General features: G+C 40.7%; 1 protein-coding gene across 2 annotated transcripts in view; it reads left to right on the top strand.

Moving 5' to 3' along the window:
* RPA1 (replication protein A1) overlaps positions 1–22,954 on the top strand; it is a 115,918-nt gene extending 92,964 nt beyond the window's left edge. For both annotated transcript variants that reach the window (XM_089657719.1, XM_089657726.1), the window contains 2 exons: positions 964–1,050; positions 21,833–22,954. In XM_089657719.1, coding sequence (XP_089513845.1) covers positions 964–1,050; positions 21,833–21,943 — 198 coding nt within the window. In that variant the 3' untranslated portion in view covers positions 21,944–22,954. The remainder of the gene's footprint in view (positions 1–963; positions 1,051–21,832) is intronic.
* Positions 22,955–24,262: the final 1,308 nt, after the last annotated feature.

The following is a 24,262-nucleotide window of genomic DNA, read 5'->3' as shown; positions in this document are numbered from 1 at the left end:
TTCTGCCACGCTGAAGGTTCACAAGAGCACAGACAACCCTAATTCTCAAATGACAAGAGTGCTGGTTGTGTCAAACTTCTTCCAAGAGCTGGTCGCCCAGCTGAAACTGAGCAAACTGGGGAAAAGAGCCTCTGTAAGAGAGGGTGACCAAGAACCCGATGGTCACTCTGACTAAGCTCCAGAGATCCTGTGTGGAGATAGGACAAAGTTCCAAAAGGACAACCATCTCTGCAACCCTCCACCAATCTGGGCTTTATGGTAGAGTGGCTAGACGGAAGCCTCTGCAAAACACATTAAAGCCCACTTGGAGTTTGCAAAAAAAGCACCTGAAGGACCTTCAGTGGGTTTTCATGCGTTTTGCGTTGATTCCATCTAAGCAGTCTGCCATAAAGCTGAGATCGGTGGAGGACTGCAGTGATGGTTGTCCTTTTGGAACTTTGCCCCATCTCCACATAGGATACACACAATCCGCACGCTTTCCCGCACCGCATTCAAAACTTACTGCCTTTGCTATCTGCATCGGGTGTAGCTGCAGTGTTAATGACACCCCAAAAGCAGGCCGTACGCACAGTACGTTTCCCTGCACCAGTTCGCACGAAACTAAACTACAATGCAATCCAGTTGCAGTGCAATTCCAAAAGTACTGCATGCACAATCTTTGGTGCAATGCAGTGTGGTTTGAACCCATCCAAAATTAATGGGCTCAAATTGCACTGCACTGAATAGTGTCTGAATTGCATAGGGGTGTGCTTATACATTCCTGTGCAATTCATAGGTGATTTATAGTGTGAACCTAGGCTTAGAACAAACACATTTCTCTTTGGGAAAGTCTAAATGACTTTCCTGATGACTGCTGAGCTATTTTGACAAGTGTAAAGGTGCATGTTATTGGATGGGGCAAGTTTTCCTCCTGACAGATCCTTTGTGTTGCTCCCTCTGACCATTTCTGTGTTGTCTGTGCAGAATGAACAAGCTTTCGAGGAGGTATTTCAGAATGCCAATTTCCGCTCCTACACCTTTAGAATTCGGGTGAAGTTGGAAACGTACAATGTAAGTATGAACTTCAGAGAAAACATTCCTAAATCCCTGCAAATTTAAGCTAAGCATGATGAAAATTGTATGAAACAGAGGCTACCTTCATCTTGAGTGAAAACCACATATCAGAATGTTCACTAGATGGCCGAGCTGAAGCTATATTCTGATTTTAACTTTTCTTGGGGAAAGTGGATATTGGTCCTGTCCCTTGCAACCTTTGGACCCATTTAGGCCCTTGTTTCGGAAGGTGAGGGGGGGGATGGTTGTTGGCTTTTGGGCTGGCTATCTTACGATCTTAATCTTAACTTTGAACTCCAAGCTGGTTTTTAAGCTGGTGAAATTGGGTGGGTTTGTGGCCAATCTGAAGTGTCTGTTAGTCTTTTGATCGCTTACACATTGCTGCCCACTACATCATTTCTGGTAGGTTGGAATGGGTTTGACAGTCCAGGAATCCCCTGGAATATCAGCAAAGGTATGATGTCCTTGTGGGTGGGACAGACCAGGAGTCTCCTGGCCTGTCAATCTAATTGGACCGTGTGGGTGGGTGGAACAGACTGGGAGTCTGAAACACCCAGGTCCTCCCTACATATTGATGCTGCTGCTAGAAATAATCTGCAATGGAGAAGTTGTACAACTGGTGCTCGGTGGCAGGAGTCACTAAACTTACAGGAAGTTAGGAAAATCGAGTCCTAGAAATGCTGCATTCAATATCAGATTGTTCATTGGCTGCTGCTTTATTTGCAAAAATGCCCTAATAGAAATGTATGCATGGAGTTAAGTTTTAAGAACAATCTCTTGTATGTCATAAAAAGTATCTATAAATATGCAAATAAAATGTGAATCGTTCCACACCTGCTGTGTACTCATAGACCAAAAATAATGTTTATTTTTTTGTGAAATGGGACATATGAGAAATACATATGCATCTCGTAACCCTTTCTGCTACTTCCTTGGGTATAACAGAATGAAAAAAATCCCTGCTTTAATATTTAACAATGGCTGTTTAATACATCCATAATTTATAATGGATTTATTTGATTTGACAACATCTATTCTTATTTGAGGCCTGCTCATTAGAATGAGTAATGTTGAGCATGACTTTGAACATGTAATGTCCTTGTATAGCAAAATGGTTAAACCTCCCATACAAATGAATTCCAGGAAAGGCCACCTAACATTAGCATTGCGTTCCAGCTTCATGTTCCTGGTACATGCGTGGGTTGAGCCTACTGTTCCAACTTGCTGCAAGTTACAAATGTGTGTGTCAGATTTACCCAGTTGTTTTTATCTTGGCGTCCAAGATTTATTTTAATTATGTTCATGTGAAGTACCACCTACTCCAATAGTTTTAGAAAGAAAGCTGTTTAGGTGGGATTATATGAACTACCACAGTTGGCTTGTCTACACAGCAGTGACTAGTGTTTTGGCTCAGTGCTCCAGATCTTGAAATTAATCTATGCTTGTCTGAGCTTCTGGAGCATTTGAATTACAAAACTGAGGCTCAATATAAAAATGATTCTTATTTAATTGTACTCAGAAGCTTCTGGGTATTAGTGCTTTTAAAGGAATATTAATCCCAAAAACGAAACAAGTATTTCAGCTTAACAATTCTTAGATGTGGTGGCTGCATTCGTTTTCTTCTTTAGGCTTTTTTTTTTTTTGCTTTTTTCACCTGATGATTCTTTCAGTCTATTCTTTTTCAACATAATTTAGCAAACCAAGCTTTCCACAGTAGCCATTAGAGCAGTGGTTCTCAACCTTCCTAATGCCGTGACCCTTTAATACAGTTCCTCATGTTGTGGTGACTCCCAACCATAAAATTATTTACCCAGTAATTATAATTCATGAGTGTTGTTTTACCTCCAATACTGCTGCTTTCAACACAGTAGCTGCTTTTAACAGAGTAGCTGCTTTCAACACAGCAGCTGCTTTCTACACAGTAGCTGCTCTTTACACATCGGAAATATGTGTTTTCTGATGGTCTTAGGATACCCCTGTGAAAGGGTCGTTCGACCCCCAAAGGGGTCGCGACCCACAGGTTGAGAACCACTGCGTTAGAGGGTTGAGGCAAACCGTTTACCGCTGACAGGGGTGCTTACAGTCGTCAGCTTTTATTCATCTATGTATGTAAATCCTTTATCCCGAAAGGGAAAAAAAACAGTTGGCTGTAACTGTTTAAAAAGTGGAGTTCAGCTTCAATTTGTTAGACTAGCAGATTTAGATGGATTTAACTAACTCTCTCCTCTCCCCAAACTGACAGTGCTCTGTTCAAAGATGTCTGCTTTAACTACATCATCCAGAATGCATACACCCTAAAACAAGAAGTGTTACTAGCTGGATCACCAGCTGAAATAGAGGGGTAAAAGCTTTAATAAGAAAACGAATGCAGTCACCACATCCAAGGATTGGTAAGCTGCAATTTAGTACCAGGGATGTTGAATTCCTATCGCCCGATGCCTGGAACATGCAGTTCCGGTCACCAGGCAAGAAGTTTTTTTTTTTATATACATTTAGCCCTGCTGTGGGCAGGCAGCAGGGTTTAGAGCCAACAGTCGGCTCTCGTAAAATTGGTTCAAGCCACGGCACCACCTGCCTGGAGTTTGCATGTTCTTCCTGTGACTGCGTGGGTTTCCTCCGGGTACTCCGGTTTCCTCCCACATTCCAAAGACATGCTGGTAGGTTAATTGGCTCCTGTCTAAATTGTCCCTAGTATGTGTATGTATGAATGTGAGTTAGGGACTTAAGATTGTACACCCCTTGAGGGTTAGGGACTGATGTGAATGTACAATATGTGTATGTAAAGCATTGTGTAAATTGACAGCGCTATATAAGTACCTGAAATAAAGTGGCTTCAGAGAGGTGGGGGGGGGCGCGTCCCCTCCCATTGCCTTCTGCAGGCTGTCCAGACGTTTGGAACCCCCCTCCCACTTGGCAGAGGCACACGCCAGTCCAGTCCTGCCCCCTCCCCCCTCTGCCCATTGGTGGAGAACGCAGCTAGTCAGAGCCAGGTGTTCTCCGTGTCCAGCAGCTCTCCATAAGAACACAATCAGGGCCAGGTGGCCATACGGAGAACACCTGGCTTTGACCGGCCGCTCTCCAATGGGCAACAGGGGGTGGGGGGGTGTTACTGGAATAGTGGGAGGCGGGACTTTTTTAATATATAAATATATGTATGTAGATTTTCTATTTATATTTTTATATATTGTAGTAGTAATCTGATTACAGTTCTCTGCAGAATGAATAGATAATAATATATATTTTTTATTTTCTCTATAAAATATAGCTATATTTATTTGCATTTATTTTGATATTTTTATTTTCTATTTATATTTGCATTTATTTTTGTTTAATTTTTTATCTGCAGATATATATTTTTATTTTTTACATTTTTTATATATATTTATTATTTTTGTTGGTAATATCAGATTATGGTTATGTGCAGAATATTATATATTTTTCATTTAATTCATTTTTTTTTTATATATTTACATTTTTAGTTTTTGTTATAGTTCAATTATTGTTATCTGCAGCCTTGTATTGTCCGAGTCCCATCCACTGGGAGGGGAGACAGAGCCTGTCCAATCTGGGGCACCCGAACAACCAGGCAGTGCTTCTTCTGGCTGATCATAGAAGCTGATAAAGACTATGATATAGGAAGCAATGAGCATACATCTCTTTCCCGAACTGGAAACTGCACCATTTTTAAAAATGGAGAGCATTTGATCACACCGATCTTGGTGTGATCAAATGCTTTTTAGGGCAGAGGAGGGATATGGGGTCTCATCGACCCCAGATCTCGCCATAAAGAGTACCTGTCACTGCCTCTTGCTGTCACAGGGGATGTTTACATTCCTCGTGACAGCAATAAAAGCAATTAAAAAAATTTAAAGTGACTGTGGCAAAAGAAATTCTACATTTAAAAAAAAAAAAAAAGTTAACGCACCCCCTGTGCTCACGTGCAAAAACGAATGCATGCATCAGTCCCACATGCTTGTGGTAACCTATAAAAGCTTTTAACGCGTCACCTATGGATAGTAAAATTTACACGATTTGTTGCCATTGCATGGGCGTGTGCAATTTTAAAGCATGACATGTTTGGTTTCTGTTTACTTGGCGTAACATCACCTTTATATTTTACCAAAAAAATTGGTCGGGTTTTTTTTTTTTTTTTTTTTTGCATTAAAATTCCAAAAAGTGTATTAAAAAAAAAATCGTTTGAAAAACTGCTGTGCAAAAAATAAAAAACATGTTTAAGTTGCCATACAGCCCCTTTCATTTTTAAAAGCCCTAAAAGCACCTCTGCCTAAGAAAAAAATCAACCCTTTTATATTTTCCATTCTGAGAATTTTTTTTTGTCAGGACAAGTAGATTGTATTGAGGGACAAGTAGTATTTTAAACAAAAAAATTCCACCCCCCGAGTACATATTTGTTTTGGGGTTTAAAACTGCTTTAAGCCATTTGCCATACTCAAAAACTTTGACTCTAGAATTTGTGTGCATAGGCATTATACTAGGAAGCTTTTATGTTCCCTGGCCTTGCTTTTGGTTGGTTAGGATTTGGTTTGAACTGTTTCTTAATTTGTATTCACTTGTAAAAATGCAGTTCATATGCAAACGCCCATGTATACAAGACCTTGAGTTTTTGATTTTTTTTTTTTTTTTTTCTTTTTGTTCCCCCATGGTATAGAGTAGATATTCCAGTGTGTAAGACATAACCAGGATGTTCAATATTTTTTTCAGGTCATTTAGGTTTCATTTGCAGAATAGCTTTGTGTAGGAATTTGCTTATTCTTTTATCTACCAGTGGTGGGCTTCAAATCTGTCATGAGTATTGCAATCTACATCTGTGTGCTTTTTTCCTCTGTGACCATTTAGGAAATGGCAGTAGACATCAATTCTCTAAGTGGAGGGAGCTTTTATGGAGTGAGAAATTTAGATTGATTCTGGGTCATACTAACAGCAGGAATGTAGTAGCAGTATAGAAGTGCGGCATATTTGGAACCTCGAATAGCAATCACAATACAAATACGTCCAAATCCAAGACCTCTTCAGTGGTGGTGAGTCACTGAAAGGGCTCTTTTAGACTTGCTATGATGTGTGATGCCCTCTGAAGAGTGATTTTGGTTCTGATTGCTTTTCAGGGGCATTTAACCGGTGAGGTGTTGCAGAGCTTCCTAACTGCCTGACTTAACCCTATAATGCCACACTACCACACTGAAATCATGTGCACTGCACATGGTTGCGGTGTGGCCCTGTTAACTCAATGGGAAAGTTTGACAGACTATACTGCCTGTCAAACTCTGCACCCAGAGTTTAAAATGCTGGCTCGCCCACTTGTTTTTTTTACCACCCCCCCCCCAGCCACTCCTTTAACCATTTCAATACCGGGCAATTTTACACCTTCCTGCCCAGGCCAGTTTTCACGTTTCAGCGCTCTCACACTTTGACAATTGCGCGGTCATACAACATTGTACCCAAACTAAAATTTTATCATTTTCTTCACACAACTAGAGCTTTCTTTTGGTGGTATTTAATCACCGCTGGGGTTTTTATTTTTTGCTAAATTAACAAAAAAAGACCAAAAATTTTGAAAAAAAAAACCACGTTTTTCTTTGTTTCTGTTATAAAAGTTTACAAATAAATAATTGTTCTTCATAAATTTAGACCAAGATGTATTCTGCTACATGTCTTTGGTGAAAATAACCCAAATTAGGATGTATTTTTTAGTTTGTAGGAAAGTTATAGAGTTCACAAACTATGGTATAGATCTGAAAATTGATCAATCCTGAAGTACTGACAGCCAATCTAATTTCTTGAGGTCCAAGAATGTCAGAACAGTACAGATATCCCCCAAATGACCCCTTTTTGCAAAGTAGACAGTCCGACGTACTTCATAAGAGGCATGGCGAGTTTTTTGAAGTTGTGTTTTTTTTGTCATAATTTTTCGGAAAATTAAAAAAATTTCACACTTTTTTTTTTCACATACTGTCACCAGTGCAGTACAGCGTTGTCATATAACTAGCATGGCGGTGATCAGGGACACTGACTGATGACAGTATGAAAAAAAAAAAAATAAAATATATATATATATATATATATATATATATATATATATTTATTTATTTATTTTATTTTTTTTAATTCTTTATTAAATTTTTTAAGATTTTTTTTTTTAAGATTTTACTATGACCAAAGTAGTACAATGTTACGATAGTAACATTGTACTACATTGGGGAAGTGATCAGTATTTTTTTTTTTTTTTTACACAATTTGCTTATAGCAAAGAATTACTTTGCTATAAGCAAGCATTTACCTGAATGAAATCTATTCATTCAGGTTTTTTTTTTTTTTGTGCTTAGCTGTGATTTGGACACAGCTAATCACATGACATGTGCATGTGACCTGCTGTGACCATTCACAGCTAGGCACTAGTATACAATGGATGGTATGAATGAAGCCATCCATTGTATACAACTGTCATGTGACCTGCTGTGATTGGCCACAGCAGGTCACATGGTACCAGCAACGGGGGCCGGTACTCCGATCTGTCATCAGCCGTGTCCGAGGTACACGGCCGGTGACAGATCGCGTGGCTCTGCAACCACGCGAACTGCGCATGTGCGGGAGCACGCCAAATGGCGTACACCCCGGAAAGCTAAAGCGGTTTTGAGGCCGCCAAACGGCTATAGGCCGGGCGGCTAATGGTTAAAAGAGTACTTAAGGGGCTTAGCTTTGGTGAAGGCTTGGCTCACACATTATGGCTGTGGGCTGGTTGCAGGTGCAAGAATTGCACCTGTTCCACAGCCGCATCATGTTTATCTTGTGAGATACGGGGCTGTCATTCATTCTAAATGGCACCCCCACACATCTCATCCCGCAGTGTGATTGTGGGTGCTGGAACTGCATGGTCAAAAAGACCATGTGCTTTCCATGCGGATACGTTTTGGAAAAGGTGCATGCCATCAAACAAAGGTGTTAATTCAAATTAATGGACTGCCATGCCTACACTAGTGTGAACCAGGCCCTATGGTTGCTATCAGCCTTGTGACCTTCTCTTGATCTTCTATTGATACATGAAAGGGGCATATACCCTCTACTAGTAAGCTGATGCTTGGTCACTGTGGAGTCCGTAATAGAGGTATGTGACTATCCAGAGCTTGGGAACGATTGGTTTATTACATTTCATTGTATTTCAGAACTCCCTTTACAATTTCAGTTCATGTGCTACATTCAGCTGTAAGGCATCTTCATTTAACAGAGTCACTGCAAAGTCTTTAATATTAAAAAATGTAATTCTATAAATTGGTCAACCTCTGCTTTAGTTTCAGGTTTAGTGAAGAGTATAATACATCAAGCGCTCAGAAATAGTTACTATGCACCTGTTAGTGTTGCTCAAAGGCAACATCTCAGAGAGCTGACAAGCCAATGATTGACTAGCACATCTAGTGATGAGTAAAATGAAACGATTGCTGTTTGCAACAAGCTCTATACTCAGATCTTATGTTGTTAATTTGAAACGCTGAACATCATGTTTTTTGTACGTCAGTACGCTTAAAGGAATATCCACATGAAATGTAAATCCCCCATCTGTTAGTCTGTTGAAACGACATATGACGGTTAAGTTTAACCTTCGCCTCTTTGAATTAACACACAAGTTCCACTTTCTGCAGCTTTAATCCAGGCTGTACACTTAACAGTGTGATTGCTTGATAGTTTTTCGATGAAGAGCTTGTATTTTTTAGAAAATGGTTTACGAAGTAATTGTTTTCATCTAAAAACTCCTGGTAGAACATCCAATAGAATTTGGATTAGTTGGATTTTTTTTTTTTTTTTTTTGCATTTTAAATGATTGAATGTAAAGTCTATTTATTATGACCATCATTATGTTTTACCTGCTGGTGAAATTTAGTATTGTGGTTCACCTTTCATATATACTGGTGCCGTATAAGCAGTATTGACAGCTAATAGTCAAGCTTTAAAGTACATCTGATACAAAGCAGGGCAATTCTGACATAAAATAAAAACAATGCATACTCAGAGGTTCTCTTCAGTAAAAATCACATGTCAGAGAAATTGGTAGATCCCAAGAAATGGGCATCTGTAGCTATATACACTTTTTTTTTTTTTTTTTTCCTTTATTTTGTGCTTGTGTCCACCTTCACTCTTCAAAGCTTTTTTTTATGAGTGAAGCTGCACATCATTCAGTTAAAGAAGAACTTCACTCTCTCGATCATCATGGACTATTTGTAATCCTTGTGCTGCTAGCATTAATAGATAGGAATGTACATAACTTACTAGTTGTACATTTTTTTTTTTTTTTTTTTACATTTAAGTTACTTCCTGGATTCCAGGCCTAGGCAAATTATGTCATACATCATAGGAGTCTTCAGGCAGGGAGAAGGGGTTTTCACAGCTAAGCACGCGCTCCTGCCTGTATGCCTGATGGGTTTTCAGGAAATAAATGTTGCATAATTAATCTGCCCTTACTAAAGATGGCCATGGCCAGAAATGCTAGGGGAGTGTTTTACAAAGTGATTTATTAGCAAAATAAAACATGGAGACATGGATGGATGGGTGAATTTACTTTGAGTGTTCAAAAGGACTAACGTGTTTTTGGTTTGTGGTGGTCAGATACAGTTTAGTTCCACATTACAGTGTAGAGAAGCAGGAAGCAACTGTGCAACACTTACAGGAAAAGTTAAGCTTTGTATATAAATTCAGCTGCCTAAATCTTTGAAACTATAATTTTTGATTTGCAGTTTTCTCTGAAGGTAACCCCCTGTTTCTTTAATAATATTGCTTGAGTAGGTGACAGGTTTACTTTGTCCACTTAACGGTATAAATCGTGAAATGAGGGCTTCAGTTTTGTTTTTGATGCGGATATGGTGGGAAAAGATACGTGAAAATTACATGACAGATTTTAAAGTAAACTGGAAATTTCCTTATAATAGATAATGGTAGTGTTAACTTGAAGCCCAGATTATACATCTGATTGCCAGTGGCAATACTGGACTTCATTTGATCATTGATTTTTTTTTTAGTTTCTTTGTTTTTAATTAAGTGTAGAGCACTGAAGGCATACAATTGATATCTTGGCAGCCAATCACCTTACCTTATAAAAGTGACTTTTAAAATTGGTTATACAGCTCCTGCTATTATTTTTATTTTGCATACTGAGATTTTCTCTGCCATAGCACCTTACATACCCGCTTCTTCTGTGTTAATACACTGATTAAAAAGTGTTCCTTTAATTTTTTTGAGCAGAGTATAACATCAAGTCAATTATACTCCTGGGATATTGATCTGGTCAGTTAAGTAGCAGAGGGTGGTGTTAATCAGTTTCAGCTGCTTTGGTGTTAATGAACTTTCCAGGTGCACTAGATAGGCAACAATGAGACAACCCCCAAAACAGGAATGGTTTTACAAGTGGAGGCCAATGACATTTTTTTTTCCCCTAATCATCTTTTCCGTCTGTTTGTTTTTCACTAGTTTTGTATTTGGCTAGGGTCAGTGTCACTACTGGTAGCACGAGGCAATACCTGGACCCTACAGAGGTTGCGCAGGCAGTCCAACTCCTCCAGGATGGCACATCAATACATGCCATTGCCAGAAGGTTTGCTATGTCTCCCAGCACAGTCTCAAGAGCATGGTGGAGATTCCAGGAGACAGGCAGTTATTCTAGGAGAGCAGGGGAAGGTCCTTAACCCATCAGCAGGACCGCTCTCTGCTCCGTTGTGCAAGGAGGAACAGGATGAGCACTATCAGAGCCCAAAAAAAATTACCTCCAGCAGGCCACTGGTGTGAAATGTCTCTGACCAAACAATCAGAAACTGACTTGAGGGTGGCCTGAGGGCCCTACGTCCTCTAGTGGGCCCCGTGCTCACTGCCTGGCACCATAGAGCTCGATTGGAATTTGCCATTGAACACCTGAATTGGCAGGTCTGCTACTGCTGCCCTGTGCTTTTCACAGATGAGTGCAGGTTCACCCTGAGCACATGTGACAGATGTGAAAGGATCTGGAGAAGCCATGGAGAATGTTATGCTGCCTGTAACATCGTTCAGCATTACCATTTTGGTGGTGGGTCAGTGATGGTGATGGGGAGACATATCCATGGAGGGACTAATAGACCTCTACAGGCTAGACCAGTGGTCGGCAAGCCGCGGCTCGCGAGCCACATGCGGCTCTTTACCCAGTCTAATGCGGCTCTTCTGTGTGCCGGGCGCCTGCTCCCCTCCCTCCTCTCGGTCGGCCGCTCCCCTGCCTCCTCTCGGTTGGCAGCCCCAAAAGTCCGCGCGGACCTTTTAATCCGGCCAGCGGATGTGGCTGTCAGGATGTGTGTAGGCGGGGCAGCGTGCCGAACGTGAGGGGAGGGGAGCTAGGCTCCTCTCACAGTCCGCCCTGAAGACCCGAACGGCGCGGGAAGACAGCGAGAGGAACGCAAAAGGTAAGTGAATTGACACGGGGGACTTGGCTTACTAGAAGGGGGGGGGGGAATAGTACTGTGGGGGATGAAATACTATATGAGGGATGAATTACTTTATGAGGGATGAAATACTATATGGGGGGATGAAATACTATATGGGGGGATGAAATACTATATGAGGGATGAAATACTATATGAGGGATGAAATACTATATGAGGGATGAATTACTATATGAGGGATGAAATACTATATGGGGGGATGAAATACTATATGGGGGGATGAAATACTATATGAGGGATGAAATACTATATGGGGGATGAATTACTATATGAGGGATGAATTACTTTATGAGGGATGAAATACTATATGGGGGGATGAAATACTATATGAGGGATGAAATACTATATGAGGGATGAATTACTATATGAGGGATGAAATACTATATGGGGGGATGAAATACTATATGGGGGGATGAAATACTATATGAGGGATGAAATACTATATGAGGGATGAATTACTATATGAGGGATGAAATACTATATGGGGGGATGAAATACTATATGGGGGGATGAAATACTATGAGGGATGAATTACTATATGAGGGATGAAATACTATATGGGGGGATGAAATACTATATGGGGGGATGAAATACTATATGAGGGATGAATTACTATATGAGGGATGAAATACTATATGGGGGGATGAAATACTATATGAGGGATGAATTACTATATGAGGGATGAAATACTATATGGGGGGATGAAATACTATATGAGGGATGAAATACTATATGGGGGGATGAAATACTATATGAGGGATGAAATACTATATGGGGGGATGAAATACTATATGAGGGATGAAATACTATATGGGGGATGAAATACTATATGAGGGATGAAATACTATATGAGGGATGAAATACTATATGGGGGATGAAATACTATATGGGGGATGAAATACTATACGGGGGATGAAATACTATACGGGGGATGAAATACTATACGGGGGATGAAATACTATACGGGGGATGAATTGCTATGAGGGATGAATTACTATATGGGGGATGAATTACTATGGGGGATGAATTACTATATGGGGGATGAATTACTATATGGGGGATGAATTACTATATGGGGGATGAATTACTATGGGGGATGAATTACTATGGGGGATGAATTACTATATGGGGGATGAATTACTATGGGGGATGAATTACTATATGGGAGATGTATTTTCAGTTTTAAAAATGTGGCTCTCAAAATAAATTTCAATCATGGTTTTGGCGAGATTTGGCTCAGTTGAAAAAAAAGGTTGCCCACCACTGGGCTAGACAATGGCACCCTTGACTGCCGTTGGGTATCAGGATGAAATCCTTGGACCCATTGTCAGACCCTACGCTGGTGCAGTGGGTCCTGGGTTCCTCCTGGTGCACAACAATACTCGGCCTCATGTGGCGAGAGTATGCAGACAGTTCCTGGAGGATGAAGGAATTGATACCATTGAATGGCTCCCATGCTTGTCTGATCTAAATTCAATAAAACACCTCTGAGCTATCATGTTTTGGTCCATTCGACGCTACCAGGTTGCACCTCAGACTGTCCAGGAGTTCAGTGATGCCCTGGTCCAGATCTGTGAGGAAATATCCCAGGACACCATCTGTCGTCTCATTAGGAGCATGCCCTGACTTTGTCAGGCATGCATACAAGCACGTGGGGGCCATAAAAACTACTGAGTACTATTTTGATTTGCTGCAATGAAATTTCAGCAAAATGGACTAGCCTGCTGCGTCTTTTCACTTTGATTTTCGGGGTGTCTTTGAATTCAGTCCTCTGTAGGTTGATAATTTTCATTTCCATCAAACGATGGGGCATTCTTGCATTCCTAACACATTACCCAGTCCATATCCGTATAGATATCCAGCATGATATTTTTCCCCATTGAGATCTGATGTGTTTTCAAAGTGTTCCTTTAATATTTTTGAGCAGTGTATATTCTAACAAATATTACAAGTCAGTCAAAACTGAAATTTAAACCTAGTGATGCTTGTAGTGGGAAAATGCCCCCAGGCTCAAAGTTTTTTTTTTTTTGTTCGTTTGGGCAGGATTGTAATTCAGTAAGTAGCTCATACTAATTTTCTTTGTTGCCAATAATTGAGTGTTCTGGGGATACCATTTGCTGAACTTGCAGTTGTATGGGCCAGATTGTGTAATCCTTGCTGTTGCCTAGGGAGAGAAGTTCCACAACAGGGAATCATATGATAAGAGGTTGCAGACTTGTCCAGATGCATTTGCGAGTTTAAACTGTCAGGGTTACAATAGATCATACAAAGCCCAGGTTAGTAGTAAAATGACTGATCGTTCTTGTTTCCTAGCATTATGGTTGAAAATAGATACTTGTGGGTTTAAATGGTTTAATTGCAGTCGAAAACATTGCACAGATCCACTGCAGGGATACACTTATGTTGTATATTTTGAAAAGAATATTTTGTTTTTGTCCGTTGACTGACACAGGAAGTCTTTCAATTTGGAGTTCTGTTGCATCCTAATAGTGGGCCTAAATACCTGCTAAAAAAGGTTAGGCCAGGGCTGGGTGGGAGTGTTATTTACGCTCTGTGCCTTTTCCTGCCATTCAGTGTGAGAGAAGAATCTCCCTTCTCCTGAATTGCCGTCGCTGTGGTCACCTCTGTCCATCTGGCATTGATCTGAAACCAGCTGTTTTTGTTTTGTGAGTATCTGACACCTTTGTATGCTGACCCTTATGTTGCCTAACCACTTACAGCACACCTACTGATGTGGCTGTTGTCTTTAGATGGCAGTCAAGTTGCCCTCTGTATTACGAGTCCAGTCCATCTTCAGAGTCTTCCTTACCTCCATTAAGTATGGCTGGAACCTTTGCCTTCTCAGCTGATGTTTTTACTACACTCATGCGTGCCTTTATAGTCCAAACAGCTGGGCTATTTGCCAACTTCAATCGCAGAGACCACAGGTGTTCCCCCTGCATCTTCCCCTGTGCTCTCTGTATCTGATCTGCCCATGGCCTCTGAGTCCTCATCCACTGAAATGCTGTTTCAGTCCTTATTGGACAAACTTGCCTCCAATGACTTCCAGTCCTTCTGCCATTGCTCACAAATTAAGAAACGGTTTTGATGCTTTTTAATGTATTGTACACCACTCTGAAACTTGAGGATCAACCTTTTGCTCCTACTATTCCTTTCCCAGGGTTTTGTCCTTTTTAAAGTCCTTGGAACAGTGAATCCACTGGAGTTCTTTGCAGTTATAAGTCTTGAGCTATGGAAATTGTGGGGAGCAAACTTCTTGTCAGGGTTTTTCCAAACACTGCTTACCCTTGTACTGGTTTTTAGGAGGACATAACTAAAACGTGGTCTGCCCTACTGTAGACTTGACAGAATTTCACTCTCTCAATCAAAACAGACTATTTTTTAATCCTTGAGCTGCTAACATTCGTAAATGGGTAGAAAAATATATATATTTACATGCTTTAAGTTTACATTTCTTCAATTGCTTCCAAGCCTAGGTAAATGATGTTTTGCATCCTTAGAGTTTTCAGGAGGGGATTTATCTGCGAAGCACAACCTCCTTCCTGCCTGCCTGAGCTAAGGGCAGATGGATTCCAGGTAGTAAATGCTACATAAATCATCTGCTGTTTCCCAACACGGCCACAGCCATAAATTCTAGGGGAAGTGTTTTTCAAAGTAATTTCTCTGCCAAATTAAGCATGGAGACATGGATGGGTTAATTTGCTGTGATGCTTTGAGTATTCTAAATTAATTAAATAGAATTTTTGGTTTGTGGTGCTCAGATGCCATGTAGTTACACTTTAACTATGTGACCATCATACTGGTGTAGGATGCTCCTGTCTTTTAAGGACCCAACTAACAAAACATTAGAAACGCCCTCCAGAGCGCTGTTTCTCCTGATGGGTCATGTCTTAGCTGTGATTTGCTTTGGCAAACCCTGGCTGACTGTTGAAAGTCCTTTAATGGGGATCTTGCCACTGCTGTGGTTGATTTCTTGGTCATAGAATGTTTGGAGCAAAAGATTGCTTCTTTAATCTACAGTTGTGATGGTCTGCTTAAGTGTTCCTGTCTCATTTCTAATATATTTCATATTAGTGGACATGCGGAGGACACTTTGGCTAAAGCATTGGACTGCAGAACCTCCTGCGTCTAAAAAGCACCTGATCCATATGGCGTTCAAGAGACATCTCTTATCAGGTCTGGATTTCATTATGAAGGATGCAACTGGTGTTGAGAGTACCCATCTTCCTCTGCAAAAGAAGCCTAAGGAACAAACCGCAAAGGCTTATTCCCTCACTACCAGTGTTTAGAAAAGATTTTTGTTTCTCTAACCACAGTTGTAATGTCTGAGGCTCAAAGTCTACTACATCCTCAGAGAAACATTCCTCTGCATTTCGTTCCGCCCTCACTTTCCAAATTGAAGGTTTGTTCATTTTTCATTTCAGAAGTTTATAACCAATTTAACAAAGCATATCCTTCTTATAGTATGTACTTGCCTCAGTCCAAAGCACAGTGTCATTTCTCTCCATTGTCTCCCTCTGTCTGCATGTGTCACATTTTACTAGTTATGTCAATACCAGACATCTGAGAAGGCTCCCTCGCCTCCAGCACACAGCAGGTGATTAACAGCCTCAGCTGTCCCTGTTTCCATATGAGTGTGTAGAGTGGGGTGTGTCCTTTCCCTTTTACTCAAGTCTCAGATTATACTGAGCTCTCCTCACTATTCTGAGAAGTGTGTGACATCACAACCCCACCTTTCGAAGCTGAGAAAAAGCCTTTGATATTTGTTGTAGAAGGCTATAGAGGAGCTGCAAATAGGTAAAACTTGTATAGAAGGATTGCCTTCATTTGTGTATGACCTGAGGCTAGTCATTTAAGCAGTACAAGCTTTGCTCTGCTCCTGTGGCATACCCATTGTGGGATACTTAGATTGCCTCCTGTTGGGGTAACAGTTGATGTAGCCTGTCGGACATGTGGCCATGACTGTCCAGACATTAAAAATCTATAGATGGCTCCTGAAACTCCAGAAAACATTTCTGGAATCAACTGTATGACGTATCTGAGTCTAGTCCTAGACATGGCACAGGCCAGAGTGTTCCCCCCCAGGAGAAACATCAGACACTCTGATCCGAGCTCTTTAGTCCAGTAGCAGTCTGATTCTTCGCTATTGCATTAGAATTCTGGGTCTAATGGTAGCCTATTTTGAGGTAGCCCAATTTCACTCCGGACCTTTACAACGCAACATTCTGTCATTATGGGAAAGTAGAGAATAGAAACTGGCCAAAAAAGTAGGAATCCCCACCCACATATAACCCCTCCCAGTACAGCTATAAGCCTTAGTTTTGCGCTAGTGTCCTTGAGTAATGTATATGCTTTCCTTTATCTCTTTAGTGAGCTTTAGGGGGAGAATAATGGGACGGGCTCCCAATACCTCAATCTGGTAGGGAAGATCCCTAAAAAGTTAGCCCTACAATGGTTCCTAAGGGTCTGATTAGTTCTGCGTCCGGACCCTTATCTGATATTTCCCCTATTTCAGGGGCGCACACTTAACTTGTGTGTAGTATAGAATTTTTGTCAGTCATAGCTGGACTGCGTAATCAACTTTTGAGGGTCAGGAATTCTCTGTGGACATGTCCTCCCAGGAGGTATCTCGGGTCCAGGGCTGTCTCAGACACACAAGACTTACTAGCAGTGGTGGTATGCACTAACCTGAAGTTACTGCTGCCAGAATCTGCTTTCCCTAAAATCACTGGTTTTGAGTCCTGGTGGCCACCAAAAGAATTTAAAGTCCTTTCCAGTGCACACTTGCTTGCAGGAAGTCATGTAAGATTGATTCCCTTTTTTGTCATCCTATGATTCCAATAGGTGCACCAGCTTCTTTCCACTATTGCTAAGTGGCTCAAACACATGGTCTCACACATCAGTTTCCAGCCTTTCCTGTCAGAGTGTACTACATCTGGCAGTGCCGCTTGGCTTTGCAGCATCAAACGGTTTCCCAGATTTCCAAGGCTGCCCCCTGGTTCTCAAGACCTGCAAATTCGACTAGGGGGTTGTTCAGGCTTTATTTGATACAGACTTTGGTTGTGAGGTCTTTCAGGTGGCTTTTTGAGCTGCTTCCCAAGTTGTCTGTTTTCTTGGGCCTTTTGGCAGTGTTTGCGAAGTCCAATACTGAAGGGTGGGCAACACAGCAAAGGGAGAATTACTTTTCAATGAGCAAGAAAGAAAATGGGATTTCTACACTCATTGAGAGACACAGGAAATCATTCACCTTCAGGACATGCCACCACCTGTTAAGAGATCAGTACAGCTTGCTGCAAAACAGAGAAATGCTGGCAGTAGGAGGGGATTATCATGGACTTGCCTACAGGTTGTTTTGTTTTTTGTATGGTTTTTGCTTTTTTTTTTTTTTTTTTTTTTTTTTGCCAAAACTCTAGTTGGCAGCATAACCCCAAAGATGAATGCTTTCTTGTGTTCCTCCCTGGACTCCAAGAAAATAATTTTTGCAGGGAGCACAAAACTTCTGGTATAGTGTGAATACATCTTAGCGACCTCGTAAAGTTGTTTCCTTGGTTAGTGACTAGCTATGTTTTTTTTAATGATAGCAGGAAGTTTTTTTACTGCAGTAAAAATGGGTTTTCCTTCTGCTTGCAAATTTCAGAATATACAGTGAGCTGCATATACTCAACTCGGTGTACATGCCTGTTTCAATGTACATCTGCTTGCCTCCAGCTTCTTTGTAGTTTCTTCCTGACTGCATGCACTTTCTCCAGTGGTAGCTTTTTTCAGGTTACAATAGTGGAACATATCTGCACATTGTGTGTTAACATGGTAATTTGTCTTCATCTGGCGCACATCTGACAGGGTGACAATGCAAGAGCACATACAGGAATGTCATCCTGAAACCAGGTCCTCCAATGCCAGGAATGTTTTTAATTAAAAGCTGAAACATGTTAAAACCTAAATTGTATTGATTGAGTTTACGTCAGTTTTCAGTACTTTGAGTCATTAACCTGGAACAGCCAGTCAATATTAGAACTCCTGGGTCAGTATATCAAAGAAGCCATTGGATTTGCAGGACAACCTAGCAAAAGCTTATTTAGTTATTTAAGAATGTCTTCAGCAATGGAACCCTTCAGACTAACTGTAGAGTAAATTATACTGCAAAGCCTGATCCTGGGGACCACGGTAACCTGAAAGCCTGCTACATAGTTTGTTTGTTTGTTTTTTGTTTTTTTTTCCCCCAAACCGCAGAGGCACTTTAAGACTCATCTCTAGTTTTGCACCTACCTGGCTCACCAGCTGTTGCTCTGTTAAATGTGTGGAAACTCAGAACTCACTAATTCTCTGATATTCCATGTGAGAATGAGTGCTCTGTGCCCCTATGAGACCTCCAGTATCTTGCCCATTACTCTCAATTAACCTGCACACCATTATTTTAGGTTTGTGTGAGGTAATTGAGCTCTTGATGGGATTACATTACAAAATGAGGACTGCGTTTCACAAAACATTGTAATATAATAAAGGGGGCAGAGTTATATATCAATTATATCTACCAAACTGTGCTGCTATAACTCCCATGTGCTGGCACAAAAGCCTTTATTTTATAACATGCTTACTAGTTATGTGGATCCCACTGCTCTCTTGTTAAGTCTCTGGAAAACAAAGTGCTTCTCAACTACACATTAAATGCGAACAATCTGGGCTCTTACTTGTTTTATGTGATGTATAATTTTTGCAGGTTCAAATTCATTTTCTAATCTCTTTGTGAAGCTGATTATTGAATATTTGCAGCATGAGTATAATGTTAACTGTGCAATCTGGCATCCTGAAGAGCTGCAGAAATATAATTCCCCTATTAACATTTGACCTATTTAAAGATTTACATTGAGAGTGGCATGAAGCTATATAATAATGTGAGCCACTTTTAAAGTACAGGCTGCATTTTATGTTGCTGTTTATTGCCAGTGTTAATGGGGCAGAAATAATAAAGTGGAGCTACAGACCAAACTTTTTTTATTTCATAGGATATCTATACTGAGATAAATATGTAGACTACTTAATGTACACCTGGCATGATATACTTGGCTGGCATTGCTGAGCATGCTTGTTGCTTGGCTGTTTTGCTGACATACTATAAACCAAATATGTCGCGCTCCCAACACAAATCATACAGTGATAAACCAATTCCCACAACACAACTAAGTATAAAATAAATGTGCCACCTAATTGATAATGTTTTAAACTTATGTTAATATAACACGACAGTCCCAAAAAAAATATTTAGGTGATATGATCCAAAAGATAAAATTATTAACGTCTCTACTAATCAATAAATATGTGATAGTCCCAAAATAAAATATTAGTGTGATCCAAGACGATATTTGTGACTTTCTGTGAATCCTTATTATGGTTAAGTTGTGCGCTCACCTCCTTATAAGTCTAGTAGATAGGCTTATTACGCTTTTTGTTCACAAATGGAACCTGATATGATTTGTTGCACCATAAAATGGGTGGTGGGTATCTCCTAAGTGCTTCTCAGCACTCCTCTCCTCGTGTGCTTGATATCTCTGCAAGGATCTCTCCCTCCTTCTGCTGCTGTAAATCTCCTCCTCAATCCTCTCCTAGATATTCCTCCGAAACATATAGCAAGGAAAGAAATATGGACATAGTGCTTTATCCTTTAAAAAAAAGTAAACCTTTATTAAGGTGCCCAAATATTGCACTCACATTAGATAAAAACATAAAGCGCTTTTAAGATACAACAATCTCTGTCTGTGTGCGCCACACAGCGTGTATACTCGCCGTTGTCCTCGGGTGCAGAGTGACGTAGCCCCTCCCGAAGGAGGGGCTATGACATCACTCTGCACCCGATCTGTGTGCAGCACGCGCACACAATCTGTCAGTGTGCGCCGCACAGCGTGTATACTCGTCGTTGTCCTCGAGTGCAGAGTGACATCGTAGCCCCTCCCCAAGAGGAGGGGCTACAACGTCACTGCACCCGAGGACAAGGGCAAGTATGCACGCTGTGCGGCGCACACAGACAGATTGTTGTATCTTAAAAGCGCTTTATGTTTTTAAGTCACAAATATCGTCTTGGATCACACTAATATTTTATTTTGGGACTGTCACATATTTATTGATTAGTAGAGACATTTATAATTTTATCTTTTGGATCATATCACCTAAATATTTTTCTTGAGTTTATAACATATTGATTATCAATTAGGTGGCACATATTTATTTTATAATTAGTTGTGTTGTGGGAATTGGTTTATCACTGTATGATTTGTGTTGGGAGCGTGACATATTTGGTTTATAGATTTTCATATACACATTATATGAGAATGTGATTTATGTCAGCGATCCAGTTAATATCTTACTAGTGGCTCACAAGTTATCAACAAATGCACTTGCTGACATACTGTCTTCAGTACTTTAGTCATTGACCTACAACAAGTATGCGGAGCTGGAAAGCTAGAATAATTATTCCAGATCAGAGCACCAAAGCCAGAGGTTAACCATGGGAGCGAGTCAACTAGAATTTTCTTAGAGTAGTAGGGCCGAAGTTTGTGTGTTTTGTTTTTTTTTTTTTTTCTTTTGCCCTACTTCTCCTGTAGGTCACAAGAGTGCAATTGGTTCTGCACTCCTGTGACCCATATTCTACCGACAGTGGCCTAAAGTCCGGAGTCTGCTGATGGTACCCGGCAGGTCTAGACTCTAGAGAGATCCCGATGTTTGATGCCTGACCGGCAGCTGGCTGAGCCTTTCAGTGCGTCACTGACAGCCTGAGCCGGTCACTCCTGCCCCACCATAGCCCAACGCTCCATTGAGTGCTGGAGGGGCTCAGCAGAGAACCAGTTACTGACAGTCGCCACTCTGCTCAGTGAAGACCAAGAACTGAGCGATTTTAGCAGTCTTTGTTCACTCGGTGTAGAGGCTGCGGGGAACAGATGCGGCATCGAATAGATGTTGTATCTAACCTAGGTGAGTATAAATGTTTGTTTTTTTGTTTTCAAAACCCGACTTTCTCTTTTTAAGGTCAGACTACAAGTTTACTTTATTTACTATCATTAAACTGAAGTGTGTGCTCATCCAGAGCTCTGACTTCAATGAGTTCATGTTTGTTTTGGGCCACTAATTTAGTCAGCCAAGCAACTAGTATTTTAGGTTTCCTATATTGCAAATTTAGTGGCTTTTCAATTAGGTACTGCATTCTTTTCAGAATACGAACAACATTTTTTAAGATACGAGCAAAAGTCTGCACGTCATTTAAAAATATTCTGTTGTAATTATGTTGAGACTTCTTAATGCTTTCATTTATTTTTCTTATACAGGATGAATCTCGTATCAAAGCCACAGCTATGGATGTAAAACCAGTTGATCACAAGGAATACTCTAGGCGCCTTATAATGAACATCCGGAAACTAGCTGCTCAGGGAGTCTGACATACCACCTTTGGAAACCTGTCCGATCAAGAAGAGACATTCTTCCTACGTGTACAATGTAAAACTAGTAATAGAGCTGAAGAAGTTCCTTCAAGATGCATAAAGTTTCCCATTGGTCCTGTCATCAAAACATTTTCTATAATCTGTTAAGCTCCTTGAAAATGCTATGGTTTATTTCTTGATGGCTGCAGCTGTTTTTAGAACATCATTGCAGGTTGTGCTTATTTATCAGGCTAATACTACTGGAGGTATGAGGTAGCAAGGCACTTATGTGACCTTGATACCTTCCCCTACATCTACTGTACATATGTTTATCTGATTATAATTAAAATGTGCAGAACTAAGCTTTCCTTCTCTTATGCGAATTCATTTGAAAGCTTAATTACATTAAAACAGGACTTAATTAGCATTCTCAGAAGTAATTGGTTGCTGCTGAGAAGTCAGATGCCCACCCACAACTATGTTCTTACATCCTGAATAGTTCCATAAGCCGGTGGCTAATCAGGGGCTTCCTCTCCCCATGTGAAGACCAAGAGCTTATTGCTGTCACTGAGCGCCTCTGTTTTCAGTGAGGAGATGTGCCATACAGTTTGCAAATGCTTGGAATGACAATATGGAGGAATTATTAATCAAAGACCTATCTTTTCTATCTGAAGACTTTCCTTCGGGGTTTAATAGACTGAGTCAGATGGTCCTGATATTAATCAAAATTGTCTCTTCTGAGAAGCTCTGATAAGCATTGACTCTCTGGCCCCTGGGGAAATCTGGCCAACTACAAAGCTTTGCTTTATTTTTCATTTAAATTAATATTGTGCTTTCTTACTCGCCTTTTTTTTCCGACAGTGTGTAATTGCAGAAGTTTGCTGTTTGTACATTCACAGCATTTCTCAGTGTTTTCAGTTGCTTTGTGTATTTTATCCCCTTTTTGTAATGGAATTAATCAGCACTGTTATGTAGGAGAAAATGTTCCTTATTTTTGGAGCTCAATAAAGTTTAGGGGTTTTTTTTTTCTTTGCATGTGTTTTTTTTTTTGTTTTTGTTTTTCTCTCTATAAACCAGTTTCATCTGGAAATCAATCCATTTTCTCAGAAGGTGCTGCAAAGATGAGGCTTGTGAAGCTGACATTTTCCAGTCTTATTACCATTTGCTTCTCTATGATATGATTCTCAGCTTCCACTGTCTTTAAAGAGCTGAGGCAGCACCTTTTTTATGCTTTTATTGACATGTGCACAGCCCTCCTGAAACCAAGCAGGAGTTAGCATTTGCTTTTGAAAACCATAATTCTGCTAGCGGGATGTTTCAGTAGTGGTTAGCTCTTTGGAGTGCGTGAGGCTTGATTATTTTCACTGCATTTCTCATCCCTCTGCAAGCTTATTTGGCCTTGGCCAGTGTTTGTGTAAGTGAAGACTTTCCTGAAGGTTGTAGTGGTGAAAGCATGAGGTGTGTGGACTTGCTGCCTGCTGGAAAGATGAGCGTTTGCAGGTTTCTGTAGCAAGGAGGTTTTTGATTTTTTTATTCTTGAGTGAAGGGACAGAGTTACTTTACTTAAAGGAGAAGTACAGCCAAAGCTCTTTTGGCTATACTTCTCCCATGGATCACAGGAGTGCAGTTGTTCTGCACTCCTGTGACCCATTTTCAGCTGACAACTGCATCCACCTAGGTAAGTATATTTTTCTATATTTTCAATATGTTGATCACAGAACTGTATCAGTGTCCCCAGAAATGCAGTGTTAGCAGGATCATCCCCGTTCGCTGCCAGCACTAGCGTTTAGCCCCAATGCTCCCCCCCACCCCCTAACAAGAAGTGCAATGTCAGTATAATTTCTGATCACTGTCATCTGTAATACATTTCACACAAAACCTCAGTGTTCACAGAATCAGGACTGATCTCTGTTAGGACTTGCAAGAACATTTTTTTGTAGCGGTTCAAGCAGTCTGACAGCCACGTGCTCTTTTTCCCAAGAGTCGCATTAGGTACCTGTAAATTTAGAGTCCAAAATGTCCAACGAAAGGTACACTAGTGAAGAGGCCTACAGGATTCTGAGCATGTCAGGTGAGAACGAAGGGGAAGACTCCCTAACATAATTGGCCTCAGAATAGGAACCTGTAGATAGCAGTGGCACCCTGGCAGGTAGATCAGATGATGAACAGGTCCCTGTTAAAATCAGGCATACCCGACCCCATGCAGCTGAAGTGCTAGGAGCGCAAGACTTGTCTCATATGCAGCAGAGTGCCAGTACTAGTGCTGCACTACCTTTTGGTGAACGGGCGAGCACCAGTGCCCTAGTCTATCCTGGTCCTTTTTTTTTTTTTTTTTTT

The sequence above is a fragment of the Staurois parvus genome, unplaced genomic scaffold (assembly GCF_062004578.1).
Source record: "Staurois parvus isolate SC_StPar_1 unplaced genomic scaffold, SC_StPar_1.0 ptg000029l, whole genome shotgun sequence".
In the NCBI taxonomy this organism is placed as follows: domain Eukaryota; kingdom Metazoa; phylum Chordata; class Amphibia; order Anura; family Ranidae; genus Staurois; species Staurois parvus.
This window is presented reverse-complemented; position numbering and strand designations above follow the sequence as displayed.